General features: G+C 41.1%; 1 protein-coding gene across 1 annotated transcript in view; it reads left to right on the forward strand.

The window, feature by feature from the left end:
- rgs12b (regulator of G protein signaling 12b) overlaps positions 1–13,648 on the forward strand; it is a 220,825-nt gene that overhangs the window by 66,075 nt on the left and 141,102 nt on the right. The window contains exon 8 of the mRNA XM_071408338.1: positions 5,273–5,392. Within this exon, the coding sequence (XP_071264439.1) occupies positions 5,273–5,392 (120 nt within the window). The remainder of the gene's footprint in view (positions 1–5,272; positions 5,393–13,648) is intronic.

A 13,648-nucleotide genomic window follows, 5' to 3' on the forward strand; every position in this document is an offset into this window, starting at 1 on the left:
ACTAACTGAACTACAGAGGACCATGTTCTACTAACTGAACTACAGAGGACCATGTTCTACTAACTGAACTACAGAGGACCATGTTCTACTAACTGAACTACAGAGGACCATGTTCTACTAACTACAGAGGACCATGTTCTACTAACTACAGAGGACCATGTTCTACTAACTATAGAGGACCATGTTCTACTAACTGAGCTACAGAGGACCATGTTCTACTAACTGAACTACAGAGGACCATGTTCTACTAACTGAACTACAGAGGACCATGTTATACCAACTGAACTACAGAGGACCATGTTATACCAACTGAACTACAGAGGACCATGTTATACCAACTGAACTACAGAGGACCATGTTCTACTAACTGAGCTACAGAGGACCATGTTCTACTAACTGAGCTACAGAGGACCATGTTCTACTAACTGAACTACAGAGGACCATGTTCTACTAACTGAGCTACAGAGGACCATGTTCTACTAACTGAGCTACAGAGGACCATGTTCTACTAACTGAGCTACAGAGGACCATGTTCTACTAACTATAGAGGACCATGTTCTACTAACTGAGCTACAGAGGACCATGTTCTACTAACTGAACTACAGAGGACCATGTTCTACTAACTGAACTACAGAGGACCATGTTATACCAACTGAACTACAGAGGACCATGTTCTACTAACTGAGCTACAGAGGACCATGTTCTACTAACTGAGCTACAGAGGACCATGTTCTACTAACTGAACTACAGAGGACCATGTTCTACTAACTGAACTACAGAGGACCATGTTCTACTAACTGAGCTACAGAGGACCATGTTCTACCAACTGAACTACAGAGGACCATGTTCTACTAACTGAACTACAGAGGACCATGTTCTACTAACTGAGCTACAGAGGACCATGTTCTACTAACTGAACTACAGAGGACCATGTTCTACTAACTGAACTACAGAGGACCATGTTCTACTAACTGAGCTACAGAGGACCATGTTCTACTAACTAAACTACAGAGGACCATGTTCTACTAACTGAACTACAGAGGACCATGTTCTACTAACTGAACTACAGAGGACCATGTTCTACTAACTGAACTACAGAGGACCATGTTCTACTAACTGAACTACAGAGGACAATGTTCTACTAACTACAGAGGACCATGTTCTACTAACTGAGCTACAGAGGACCATGTTCTACTAACTAAACTACAGAGGACCATGTTCTACTAACTGAACTACAGAGGACCATGTTCTACTAACTGAACTACAGAGGACCATGTTCTACTAACTGAACTACAGAGGACCATGTTCTACTAACTGAACTACAGAGGACCATGTTCTACTAACTGAACTACAGAGGACCATGTTCTACTAACTGAGTTACAGAGGACCATGTTCTACTAACTACAGAGGACCATGTTCTACTTACTGAACTACAGAGGACCATGTTCTACTAACTGAGTTACAGAGGACCATGTTCTACTAACTACAGAGGACCATGTTCTACTAACTGAACTACAGAGGACCATGTTCTACTAACTGAACTACAGAGGACCATGTTCTACTAACTATAGAGGACCATGTTCTACTAACTGAACTACAGAGGACCATGTTCTACTAACTATAGAGGACCATGTTCTACTAACTGAACTACAGAGGACCATGTTCTACTAACTACAGAGGACCATGTTCTACTAACTGAACTACAGAGGACCATGTTCTACTAACTACAGAGGACCATGTTCTACTAACTGAACTACAGAGGACCATGTTCTACTAACTGAACTACAGAGGACCATGTTCTACTAACTATAGAGGACCATGTTCTACTAACTGAACTACAGAGGACCATGTTCTACTAACTACAGAGGACCATGTTCTACTAACTGAACTACAGAGGACCATGTTCTACTAACTGAACTACAGAGGACCATGTTCTACTAACTGAACTACAGAGGACCATGTTCTACTAACTACAGAGGACCATGTTCTACTAACTACAGAGGACCATGTTCTACTAACTACGGAGGACCATGTTCTACTAACTGAACTACAGAGGACCATGTTCTACTAACTGAACTACAGAGGACCATGTTCTACTAACTGAACTACAGAGGACCATGTTCTAATAACTGAACTACAGAGGACCATGTTCTACTAACTGAACTACAGAGGACCATGTTCTACTAACTGAACTACAGAGGACCATGTTCTACTAACTGAACTACAGAGGACCATGTTCTACTAACTGAACTACAGAGGACCATGTTCTACTAACTACAGAGGACCATGTTCTACTAACTACAGAGGACCATGTTCTACTAACTATAGAGGACCATGTTCTACTAACTGAGCTACAGAGGACCATGTTCTACTAACTGAACTACAGAGGACCATGTTCTACTAACTGAACTACAGAGGACCATGTTATACCAACTGAACTACAGAGGACCATGTTATACCAACTGAACTACAGAGGACCATGTTATACCAACTGAACTACAGAGGACCATGTTCTACTAACTGAGCTACAGAGGACCATGTTCTACTAACTGAGCTACAGAGGACCATGTTCTACTAACTGAACTACAGAGGACCATGTTCTACTAACTGAGCTACAGAGGACCATGTTCTACTAACTGAGCTACAGAGGACCATGTTCTACTAACTGAGCTACAGAGGACCATGTTCTACTAACTATAGAGGACCATGTTCTACTAACTGAGCTACAGAGGACCATGTTCTACTAACTGAACTACAGAGGACCATGTTCTACTAACTGAACTACAGAGGACCATGTTATACCAACTGAACTACAGAGGACCATGTTCTACTAACTGAGCTACAGAGGACCATGTTCTACTAACTGAGCTACAGAGGACCATGTTCTACTAACTGAACTACAGAGGACCATGTTCTACTAACTGAACTACAGAGGACCATGTTCTACTAACTGAGCTACAGAGGACCATGTTCTACCAACTGAACTACAGAGGACCATGTTCTACTAACTGAACTACAGAGGACCATGTTCTACTAACTGAGCTACAGAGGACCATGTTCTACTAACTGAACTACAGAGGACCATGTTCTACTAACTGAACTACAGAGGACCATGTTCTACTAACTGAGCTACAGAGGACCATGTTCTACTAACTAAACTACAGAGGACCATGTTCTACTAACTGAACTACAGAGGACCATGTTCTACTAACTGAACTACAGAGGACCATGTTCTACTAACTGAACTACAGAGGACCATGTTCTACTAACTGAACTACAGAGGACAATGTTCTACTAACTACAGAGGACCATGTTCTACTAACTGAGCTACAGAGGACCATGTTCTACTAACTAAACTACAGAGGACCATGTTCTACTAACTGAACTACAGAGGACCATGTTCTACTAACTGAACTACAGAGGACCATGTTCTACTAACTGAACTACAGAGGACCATGTTCTACTAACTGAACTACAGAGGACCATGTTCTACTAACTGAACTACAGAGGACCATGTTCTACTAACTGAGTTACAGAGGACCATGTTCTACTAACTACAGAGGACCATGTTCTACTTACTGAACTACAGAGGACCATGTTCTACTAACTGAGTTACAGAGGACCATGTTCTACTAACTACAGAGGACCATGTTCTACTAACTGAACTACAGAGGACCATGTTCTACTAACTGAACTACAGAGGACCATGTTCTACTAACTATAGAGGACCATGTTCTACTAACTGAACTACAGAGGACCATGTTCTACTAACTATAGAGGACCATGTTCTACTAACTGAACTACAGAGGACCATGTTCTACTAACTACAGAGGACCATGTTCTACTAACTGAACTACAGAGGACCATGTTCTACTAACTACAGAGGACCATGTTCTACTAACTGAACTACAGAGGACCATGTTCTACTAACTGAACTACAGAGGACCATGTTCTACTAACTATAGAGGACCATGTTCTACTAACTGAACTACAGAGGACCATGTTCTACTAACTACAGAGGACCATGTTCTACTAACTGAACTACAGAGGACCATGTTCTACTAACTGAACTACAGAGGACCATGTTCTACTAACTATAGAGGACCATGTTCTACTAACTGAGCTACAGAGGACCATGTTCTACTAACTACAGAGGACCATGTTCTACTAACTGAGCCACAGAGGACCATGTTCTACTAACTGAACTACAGAGGACCATGTTCTACTAACTATAGAGGACCATGTTCTACTAACTGAGCTACAGAGGACCATGTTCTACTAACTACAGAGGACCATGTTCTACTAACTGAACTACAGAGTTTCTTGTATTGAAGTGTGGAGAGTTAACCTGTGTGTGTTCCTCTCTAGGCTGGTCGGTTTAGAGGACCATGTATTGAAGTGTGGAGAGTTAACCTGTGTGTGTTCCTCTCTAGGCCGGTCGGTTTAGAGGACCATGTATTGAAGTGTGGAGAGTTAACCTGTGTGTGTTTCTCTCTAGGCTGGTCGGTTTAGAGGACCATGTATTGAAGTGTGGAGAGTTAACCTGTGTGTGTTCCTCTCTAGGCCGGTCGGTTTAGAGGACCATGTATTGAAGTGTGGAGAGTTAACCTGTGTGTGTTCCTCTCTAGGCTGGTCGGTTTAGAGGTCCATGTATTGAAGTGTGGAGAGTTAACCTGTGTGTTTCTCTCTAGGCCGGTCGGTTTAGAGGTCCATGTATTGAAGTGTGGAGAGTTAACCTGTGTGTTCCTCTCTAGGCCGGTCGGTTTAGAGGACCATGTATTGAAGTGTGGAGAGTTAACCTGTGTGTGTTCCTCTCTAGGCCGGTCGGTTTAGAGGACCATGTATTGAAGTGTGGAGAGTTAACCTGTGTGTTTCTCTCTAGGCCGGTCGGTTTAGAGGACCATGTATTGAAGTGTGGAGAGTTAACCTGTGTGTGTTCCTCTCTAGGCCGGTCGGTTTAGAGGACCATGTATTGAAGTGTGGAGAGTTAACCTGTGTGTGTTCCTCTCTAGGCTGGTCGGTTTAGAGGACCATGTATTGAAGTGTGGAGAGTTAACCTTTGTGTGTTCCTCTCTAGGCCGGTCGGTTTAGAGGACCATCTAATGAAGTGTGGAGAGTTAACCTGTGTGTGTTTCTCTCTAGGCTGGTCGGTTTAGAGGACCATGTATTGAAGTGTGGAGAGTTAACCTGTGTGTGTTCCTCTCTAGGCCGGTCGGTTTAGAGGACCATGTATTGAAGTGTGTAGAGTTAACCTGTGTGTGTTCCTCTCTAGGTTGGTCGGTTTAGAGGTCTGACTAAGGGCTTCCCTCCTCTACCTCAGCGCTCTTCAGGAAGGCGATCCTTCGGCCGCTCCAAACGCATCAGCCTGGCACGCTCACTGGATGACCTGGAGGTAGGAGACAAGCGCGCACACACACGCACACGCACACACACACGCACGCACACACACACACACACACACACACACACACACACACACACACACACACACACACACACACACACACACACACACACACACACACACACACACACACACACACCCATATGCCCTTAAATCCTAAAACGAAATGTCCTGAAAAACTGACCCTCACCACCCCTAAAACACTACTACCTAAAACTGACCCTCACCACCCCTAAAAACACTACTACCTAAAACTGACTCTCACCACCCCTAAAACACTTCTACCTAAAACTGACTCCCACCACCCCTAAAAACACTACTACCTAAACCTGACCCTCACCACCCCTAAAACACTACTACCTAAAACTGACCCTCACCACCCCTAAAAACACTACTACCTAAACCTGACCCTCACCACCCCTAAAAACACTACTACCTAAAACTGACCCTCACCACCCCTAAAAACACTACTACCTAAAACTGACCCTCACCACCCCTAAAAACACTACTACCTAAAACTGACCCTCACCACCCCTAAAACACTTCTACCTAAAACTGACTCCCACCACCCCTAAAACACTACTACCTAAAACTGACCCTCACCACCCCTAAAAACACTACTACCTAAAACTGTCCCTCACCACCCCTAAAAACACTTCTACCTAAAACTGACTCCCACCACCCCTAAAACACTACTACCTAAAACTGACCCTCACCACCCCTAAAAACACTACTACCTAAAACTGATCCTCACCACCCCTAAAACACTACTACCTAAAACTGACCCTCACCACCCCTAAAACACTACTACCTAAAACTGACCCTCACCACCCCTAAAACACTACTACCTAAAACTGACCCTCACCACCCCTAAAACACTACTACCTAAAACTGACCCTCACCACCCCTAAAACACTACTACCTAAAACTGACCCTCACCACCCCTAAAACACTACTACCTAAACTGACCCTCACCACCCCTAAAAACACTACTACCTAAAACTGACTCTCACCACCCCTAAAAACACTACTACCTAAAACTGACTCTCACCACCCCTAAAACACTTCTACCTAAAACTGACTCTCACCACCCCTAAAAACACTTCTACCTAAGACGGACAAATCTGGGTTTGGCGGATGCCAGGAGAACGCTACCTGCTCGAATGCACAGTGCCAACTGTAAAGTTTGGTGGAGGAGGAACAATGGTCTGGGTCTCTTTTTCATGGTTCGGGCTAGGTCCCTTAGTTCCAGTGAAGGCAAATCTTAACACTACAGCATATAATGACGTTCTAGATTATTCTATGCTTCCAACTTTGTGGCAACAGTTTAGGGAAAGGCCTTTTCCTGTTTCAACATGACAAAGTGATGTCCATACAGAAATGGTTTGTCGAGATCGGTGTGGAATCACTTGACTGGCCTGCAGAGAGTCCTGACCTCAACCCCATCGAACACCTTTGGGATGAATTACAACACCGACTGTGAGCCAGGCCTAATCACCCAACATCAGTGCCCGACCTCACTAATGCTCTTGTGGCTGAAAGGAAGCAAGTTCCAACAGCAATGTTCCAACATCTAGTGGAAAGCCTTCCCAGAAGAGTGGAGGCTGTTACAGCAGCAATGTTCCAACATCTAGTGGAAAGCCTTCCCAGAAGAGTGGAGGCTGTTACAGCAGCAATGTTCCAACATCTAGTGGAAAGCCTTCCCAGAAGAGAGGGCTCCCGAGTGACGGAGCCGTCTGAGGCACTGCATCTCAGTGCAAGAGGTGTCACTACAGACACCCTGGTTCGATTCCAGGCTGTATCGCTACCGGCCGTGATTGGGAGTCCCATAGGGCGGCGCACAGTTGGCCCAACGTCGTCCGGGTTTGGACGGTGTAGGCCGTCATTGTAAATAAGAATTTGTTCTTAACTGACTCGCCCAGTTAAATAAAGGTTAAATAAAGGTTACATAAAATACTAAAAAAAGAGTGGAGGCTGTTATAGCAGCAAAGGGGGGACCAACTCCATATTAATGCCCATGATTTTGGAATGAGATGTTCGACGAGCAGGTGTCCACATACTTTTGGTCATGTAGTGTACATACACACACACACACACACACACCCTTGTATGTATGCTGGATTACCCAGCATGCCATGCTGCAGGGACTTCTCTCTCTCTATTCTACCTTTTTTCTTCCGGTCGCTGGGTCCCTGTTACGTGATGTCCACAAACAGAGACCGCTTTGTTTAGGAGAGAGAGGGGAGGGGGAGGGGGGAGAGGAGAGAGGGGAGAGGAGAGGAAAAGTAAAGTGAGAGCGAGAGGGATGAGGGGGAGGAAAAGGGGAGATTATTCTAATAGAAAAGGGGGATGAAGGAGGAGGGAGAGGGGAGGGGGAGAGGAGAGAGGGAGGGGGAAAGGGATGGATAGAAGAGTTCCCTGGCTGGTATTTCTAATGAACACTGATGAGCAATAGGCTGACATTCCTCTCCGTAGAGAGACCACACACACACACACACACACACACACACACACACACACAATTATCACCCCAGTCACGCACATATGGACACACTCTAATTATCTGGCTCAATCCACACACACACGCGCACACGCACGCACGCACGCACGCACGCGCGCGCGCACACACACACACACACACACACACACACACACACACACACACACACACACATACACACTCTCCTCTCAGCCTTCTTGTCAGTAGTTGTTTCATCTCGTCACAGAGACAGTACTAACCAGCTAATATACCCAGCGTTGTGTGTGTGTGTGTGTGTGTGTGTGTGTGTGTGTGTGTGTGTGAGAGAAGCCGGGGACCTCGACGCTTGTCTCATGATCAATATGATTCTGTAGACCCTCCTTATTGTCTTATGATCAATATGATTCTGTAGACCCGCCTTATTGTCTTATGATCAATATGATTCTGTAGACCCGCCTGATGTCTTATGATCAATATGATTCTGTAGACCCGCCTGATGTCTTATGATCAATATGATTCTGTAGACCCGCCTGATGTCTTATGATCAATATGATTCTGTAGACCCGCCTGATGTCTTATGATCAATATGATTCTGGAGACCCGCCTGATGTCTTATGATCAATATGATTCTGTAGACCCGCCTGATGTCTTATGATCAATATGATTCTGTAGACCCGCCTGATGTCTTATGATCAATATGATTCTGGAGACCCGCCTGATGTCTTATGATCAATATGATTCTGTAGACCCGCCTGATGTCTTATGATCAATATGATTCTGTAGACCCGCCTGATGTCTTATGATCAATATGATTCTGTAGACCCGCCTGATGTCTTATGATCAATATGATTCTGTAGACCCGCCTGATGTCTTATGATCAATATGATTCTGGAGACCCGCCTGATGTCTTATGACAGCACCGGCGGGAGTCAGACTTTAGACCGCAGACATCTGGTTGTCCACATCTGGTGTGCGTCTGTGCGCTTGTGTGTGTGTGCGTGTGTACATTAGTGTAGCCTATTGGCTGAGCTTACACAGCAAATTGCATTAAAAACATTTCAGACAGACTGACTTTCATACTCCCTGTATCAAATCAAATTTTATTTGTCAGATACACGTGTTTAGCAGATATTAATGCGGGCGTAGCGAAACGCTTGTGCTTCTAGTTCCCACGGTTCAGTCTAACAAATTTCACAACATATAACCAATACACACAAATATAAAGTAAAGGAATGGAATTAAGAATATATAAATATATGGATGAGCGATGTCAGAGCAGCATAGAATAGAATACAGTATATAGATATGAGTAATGCAAGATACGTAACAGTATTACTGTGTGTGTGTGTGTGTGTGTGTGTGTGTGTGTGTGTGTGTGTGTGTGTGTGTGTGTGTGTGTGTGTCACGACAGAGCTTTAGTATTGCTAAGATCAGTTATTTTCCATGCTGCTTGAGGTCAGCATTTCTTCCCAACTTACTTCCTATATATAGTGTACTGTACCGTTGGCTAGGGCCCATTCAGATGGTTTGGTTGTTAGGCAACAAACCCACACATGCACAACTACGGGCCAGAAGATACAGTGTTGACTTAGATTGTTGAAAACATTTAAACTATATTTAATCTCCAAATGTTTATTTAAGATACTAATACAGCATTACAGGTGTTGGTTAACTAGTCTTGTTGTCTCTCTAATACATCATTACAGGTGTTGGTTAACTAGTCTTGTTGTCTCTCTAATACATCATTACAGTTGTTGGTTAACTAGTCTTGTTGTCTCTAATACATCATTACAGTTGTTGGTTAACTAGTCTTGTTGTCTCTAATACATCATTACAGTTGTTGGTTAACTAGTCTTGTTGTCTCTCTAATACATCATTACAGTTGTTGGTTAACTAGTCTTGTTGTCTCTAATACATCATTACAGTTGTTGGTTAACTAGTCTTGTTGTCTCTAATACATCATTACAGTTGTTGGTTAACTAGTCTTGTTGTCTCTAATACATCATTACAGTTGTTGGTTAACTAGTCTTGTTGTCTCTCTAATACATCATTACAGGTGTTGGTTAACTAGTCTTGTTGTCTCTAATACATCATTACAGTTGTTGGTTAACTAGTCTTGTTGTCTCTCTAATACATCATTACAGTTGTTGGTTAACTAGTCTTGTTGTCTCTAATACATCATTACAGTTGTTGGTTAACTAGTCTTGTTGTCTCTCTAATACATCATTACAGTTGTTGGTTAACTAGTCTTGTTGTCTCTCTAATACATCATTACAGTTGTTGGTTAACTAGTCTTGTTGTCTCTCTAATACATCATTACAGTTGTTGGTTAACTAGTCTTGTTGTCTCTCTAATACATCATTACAGTTGTTGGTTAACTAGTCTTGTTGTCTCTCTAATACATCATTACAGTTGTTGGTTAACTAGTCTTGTTGTCTCTCTAATACATCATTACAGTTGTTGGTTAACTAGTCTTGTTGTCTCTCTAATACATCATTACAGTTGTTGGTTAACTAGTCTTGTTGTCTCTAATAAATCATTACAGTTGTTGGTTAACTAGTCTTGTTGTCTCTCTAATACATCATTACAGTTGTTGGTTAACTAGTCTTGTTGTCTCTAATACATCATTACAGTTGTTGGTTAACTAGTCTTGTTGTCTCTAATACATCATTACAGTTGTTGGTTAACTAGTCTTGTTGTCTCTAATACATCATTACAGTTGTTGGTTAACTAGTCTTGTTGTCTCTAATACATCATTACAGTTGTTGGTTAACTAGTCTTGTTGTCTCTCTAATACATCATTACAGTTGTTGGTTAACTAGTCTTGTTGTCTCTAATACATCATTACAGTTGTTGGTTAACTAGTCTTGTTGTCTCTCTAATACATCATTACAGTTGTTGGTTAACTAGTCTTGTTGTCTCTAATACATCATTACAGCTGTTGGTTAACTAGTCTTGTTGTCTCTCTAATACATCATTACAGTTGTTGGTTAACTAGTCTTGTTGTCTCTCTAATACATCATTACAGTTGTTGGTTAACTAGTCTTGTTGTCTCTAATACATCATTACAGTTGTTGGTTAACTAGTCTTGTTGTCTCTCTAATACATCATTACAGTTGTTGGTTAACTAGTCTTGTTGTCTCTAATACATCATTACAGTTGTTGGTTAACTAGTCTTGTTGTCTCTCTAATACATCATTACAGTTGTTGGTTAACTAGTCTTGTTGTCTCTCTAATACATCATTACAGTTGTTGGTTAACTAGTCTTGTTGTCTCTAATACATCATTACAGGTGTTGGTTAACTAGTCTTGTTGTCTCTAATACATCATTACAGTTGTTGGTTAACTAGTCTTGTTGTCTCTAATACACCATTACAGTTGTTGGTTAACTAGTCTTGTTGTCTCTCTAATACATCATTACAGTTGTTGGTTAACTAGTCTTGTTGTCTCTCTAATACATCATTACAGGTGTTGGTTAACTAGTCCTGTTGTCTCTAATACATCATTACAGGTGTTGGTTAACTAGTCTTGTTGTCTCTCTATTACATCATTACAGTTGTTGGTTAACTAGTCTTGTTGTCTCTAATACATCATTACAGGTGTTGGTTAACTAGTCTTGTCTCTAATACATAATTACAGGTGTTGGTTAACTAGTCTTGTTGTCTCTAATACATCATTACAGTTGTTGGTTAACTAGTCTTGTTGTCTCTAATACATCATTACAGTTGTTGGTTAACTAGTCTTGTTGTCTCTAATACATCATTACAGTTGTTGGTTAACTAGTCTTGTTGTCTCTCTAATACATCATTACAGTTGTTGGTTAACTAGTCTTGTTGTCTCTCTAATACATCATTACAGTTGTTGGTTAACTAGTCTTGTTGTCTCTAATACATCATTAAAGTTGTTGGTTAACTAGTCTTGTTGTCTCTCTAATACATCATTACAGGTGTTGGTTAACTAGTCTTGTTGTCTCTAATACATCATTACAGTTGTTGGTTAACTAGTCTTGTTGTCTCTAATGCATCATTACAGTTGTTGGTTAACTAGTCTTGTTGTCTCTCTAATACATCATTACAGTTGTTGGTTAACTAGTCTTGTTGTCTCTCTAATACATCATTACAGTTGTTGGTTAACTAGTCTTGTTGTCTCTCTAATACATCATTACAGTTGTTGGTTAACTAGTCTTGTTGTCTCTCTAATACATCATTACAGTTGTTGGTTAACTAGTCTTGTTGTCTCTCTAATACATCATTACAGTTGTTGGTTAACTAGTCTTGTTGTCTCTAATACATCATTACAGCTGTTGGTTAACTAGTCTGGTTGTCTCTCTAATACATCATTACAGGTGTTGGTTAACTAGTCTTGTTGTCTCTCTAATACATCATTACAGTTGTTGGTTAACTAGTCTTGTTGTCTCTCTAATACATCATTACAGTTGTTGGTTAACTAGTCTTGTTGTCTCTCTAATACATCATTACAGTTGTTGGTTAACTAGTCTTGTTGTCTCTAATACATCATTACAGGTGTTGGTTAACTAGTCTTGTTGTCTCTCTAATACATCATTACAGTTGTTGGTTAACTAGTCTTGTTGTCTCTCTAATACATCATTACAGTTGTTGGTTAACTAGTCTTGTTGTCTCTCTAATACATCATTACAGGTGTTGGTTAACTAGTCTTGTTGTCTCTCTAATACATCATTACAGTTGTTGGTTAACTAGTCTTGTTGTCTCTCTAATACATCATTACAGTTGTTGGTTAACTAGTCGTGTTGTCTCTCTAATACATCATTACAGGTGTTGGTTAACTAGTCTTGTTGTCTCTAATACATCATTACAGTTGTTGGTTAACTAGTCTTGTTGTCTCTAATACATCATTACAGTTGTTGGTTAACTAGTCTTGTTGTCTCTAATACATCATTACAGGTGTTGGTTAACTAGTCTTGTTGTCTCTAATACATCATTAAAGTTGTTGGTTAACTAGTCTTGTTGTCTCTCTAATACATCATTACAGGTGTTGGTTAACTAGTCTTGTTGTCTCTAATACATCATTACAGTTGTTGGTTAACTAGTCTTGTTGTCTCTCTAATACATCATTACAGTTGTTGGTTAACTAGTCTTGTTGTCTCTAATACATCATTAAAGTTGTTGGTTAACTAGTCTTGTTGTCTCTCTAATACATCATTACAGGTGTTGGTTAACTAGTCTTGTTGTCTCTAATACATCATTACAGTTGTTGGTTAACTAGTCTTGTTGTCTCTAATGCATCATTACAGTTGTTGGTTAACTAGTCTTGTTGTCTCTCTAATACATCATTACAGTTGTTGGTTAACTAGTCTTGTTGTCTCTCTAATACATCATTACAGTTGTTGGTTAACTAGTCTTGTTGTCTCTCTAATACATCATTACAGTTGTTGGTTAACTAGTCTTGTTGTCTCTCTAATACATCATTACAGTTGTTGGTTAACTAGTCTTGTTGTCTCTCTAATACATCATTACAGTTGTTGGTTAACTAGTCTTGTTGTCTCTAATACATCATTACAGCTGTTGGTTAACTAGTCTGGTTGTCTCTCTAATACATCATTACAGGTGTTGGTTAACTAGTCTTGTTGTCTCTCTAATACATCATTACAGTTGTTGGTTAACTAGTCTTGTTGTCTCTCTAATACATCATTACAGTTGTTGGTTAACTAGTCTTGTTGTCTCTCTAATACATCATTACAGTTGTTGGTTAACTAGTCTTGTTGTCTCTAATACATCATTACAGGT

This window comes from Salvelinus alpinus, chromosome 6 (genome assembly GCF_045679555.1).
Source record: "Salvelinus alpinus chromosome 6, SLU_Salpinus.1, whole genome shotgun sequence".
NCBI classification, from domain to species: domain Eukaryota; kingdom Metazoa; phylum Chordata; class Actinopteri; order Salmoniformes; family Salmonidae; genus Salvelinus; species Salvelinus alpinus.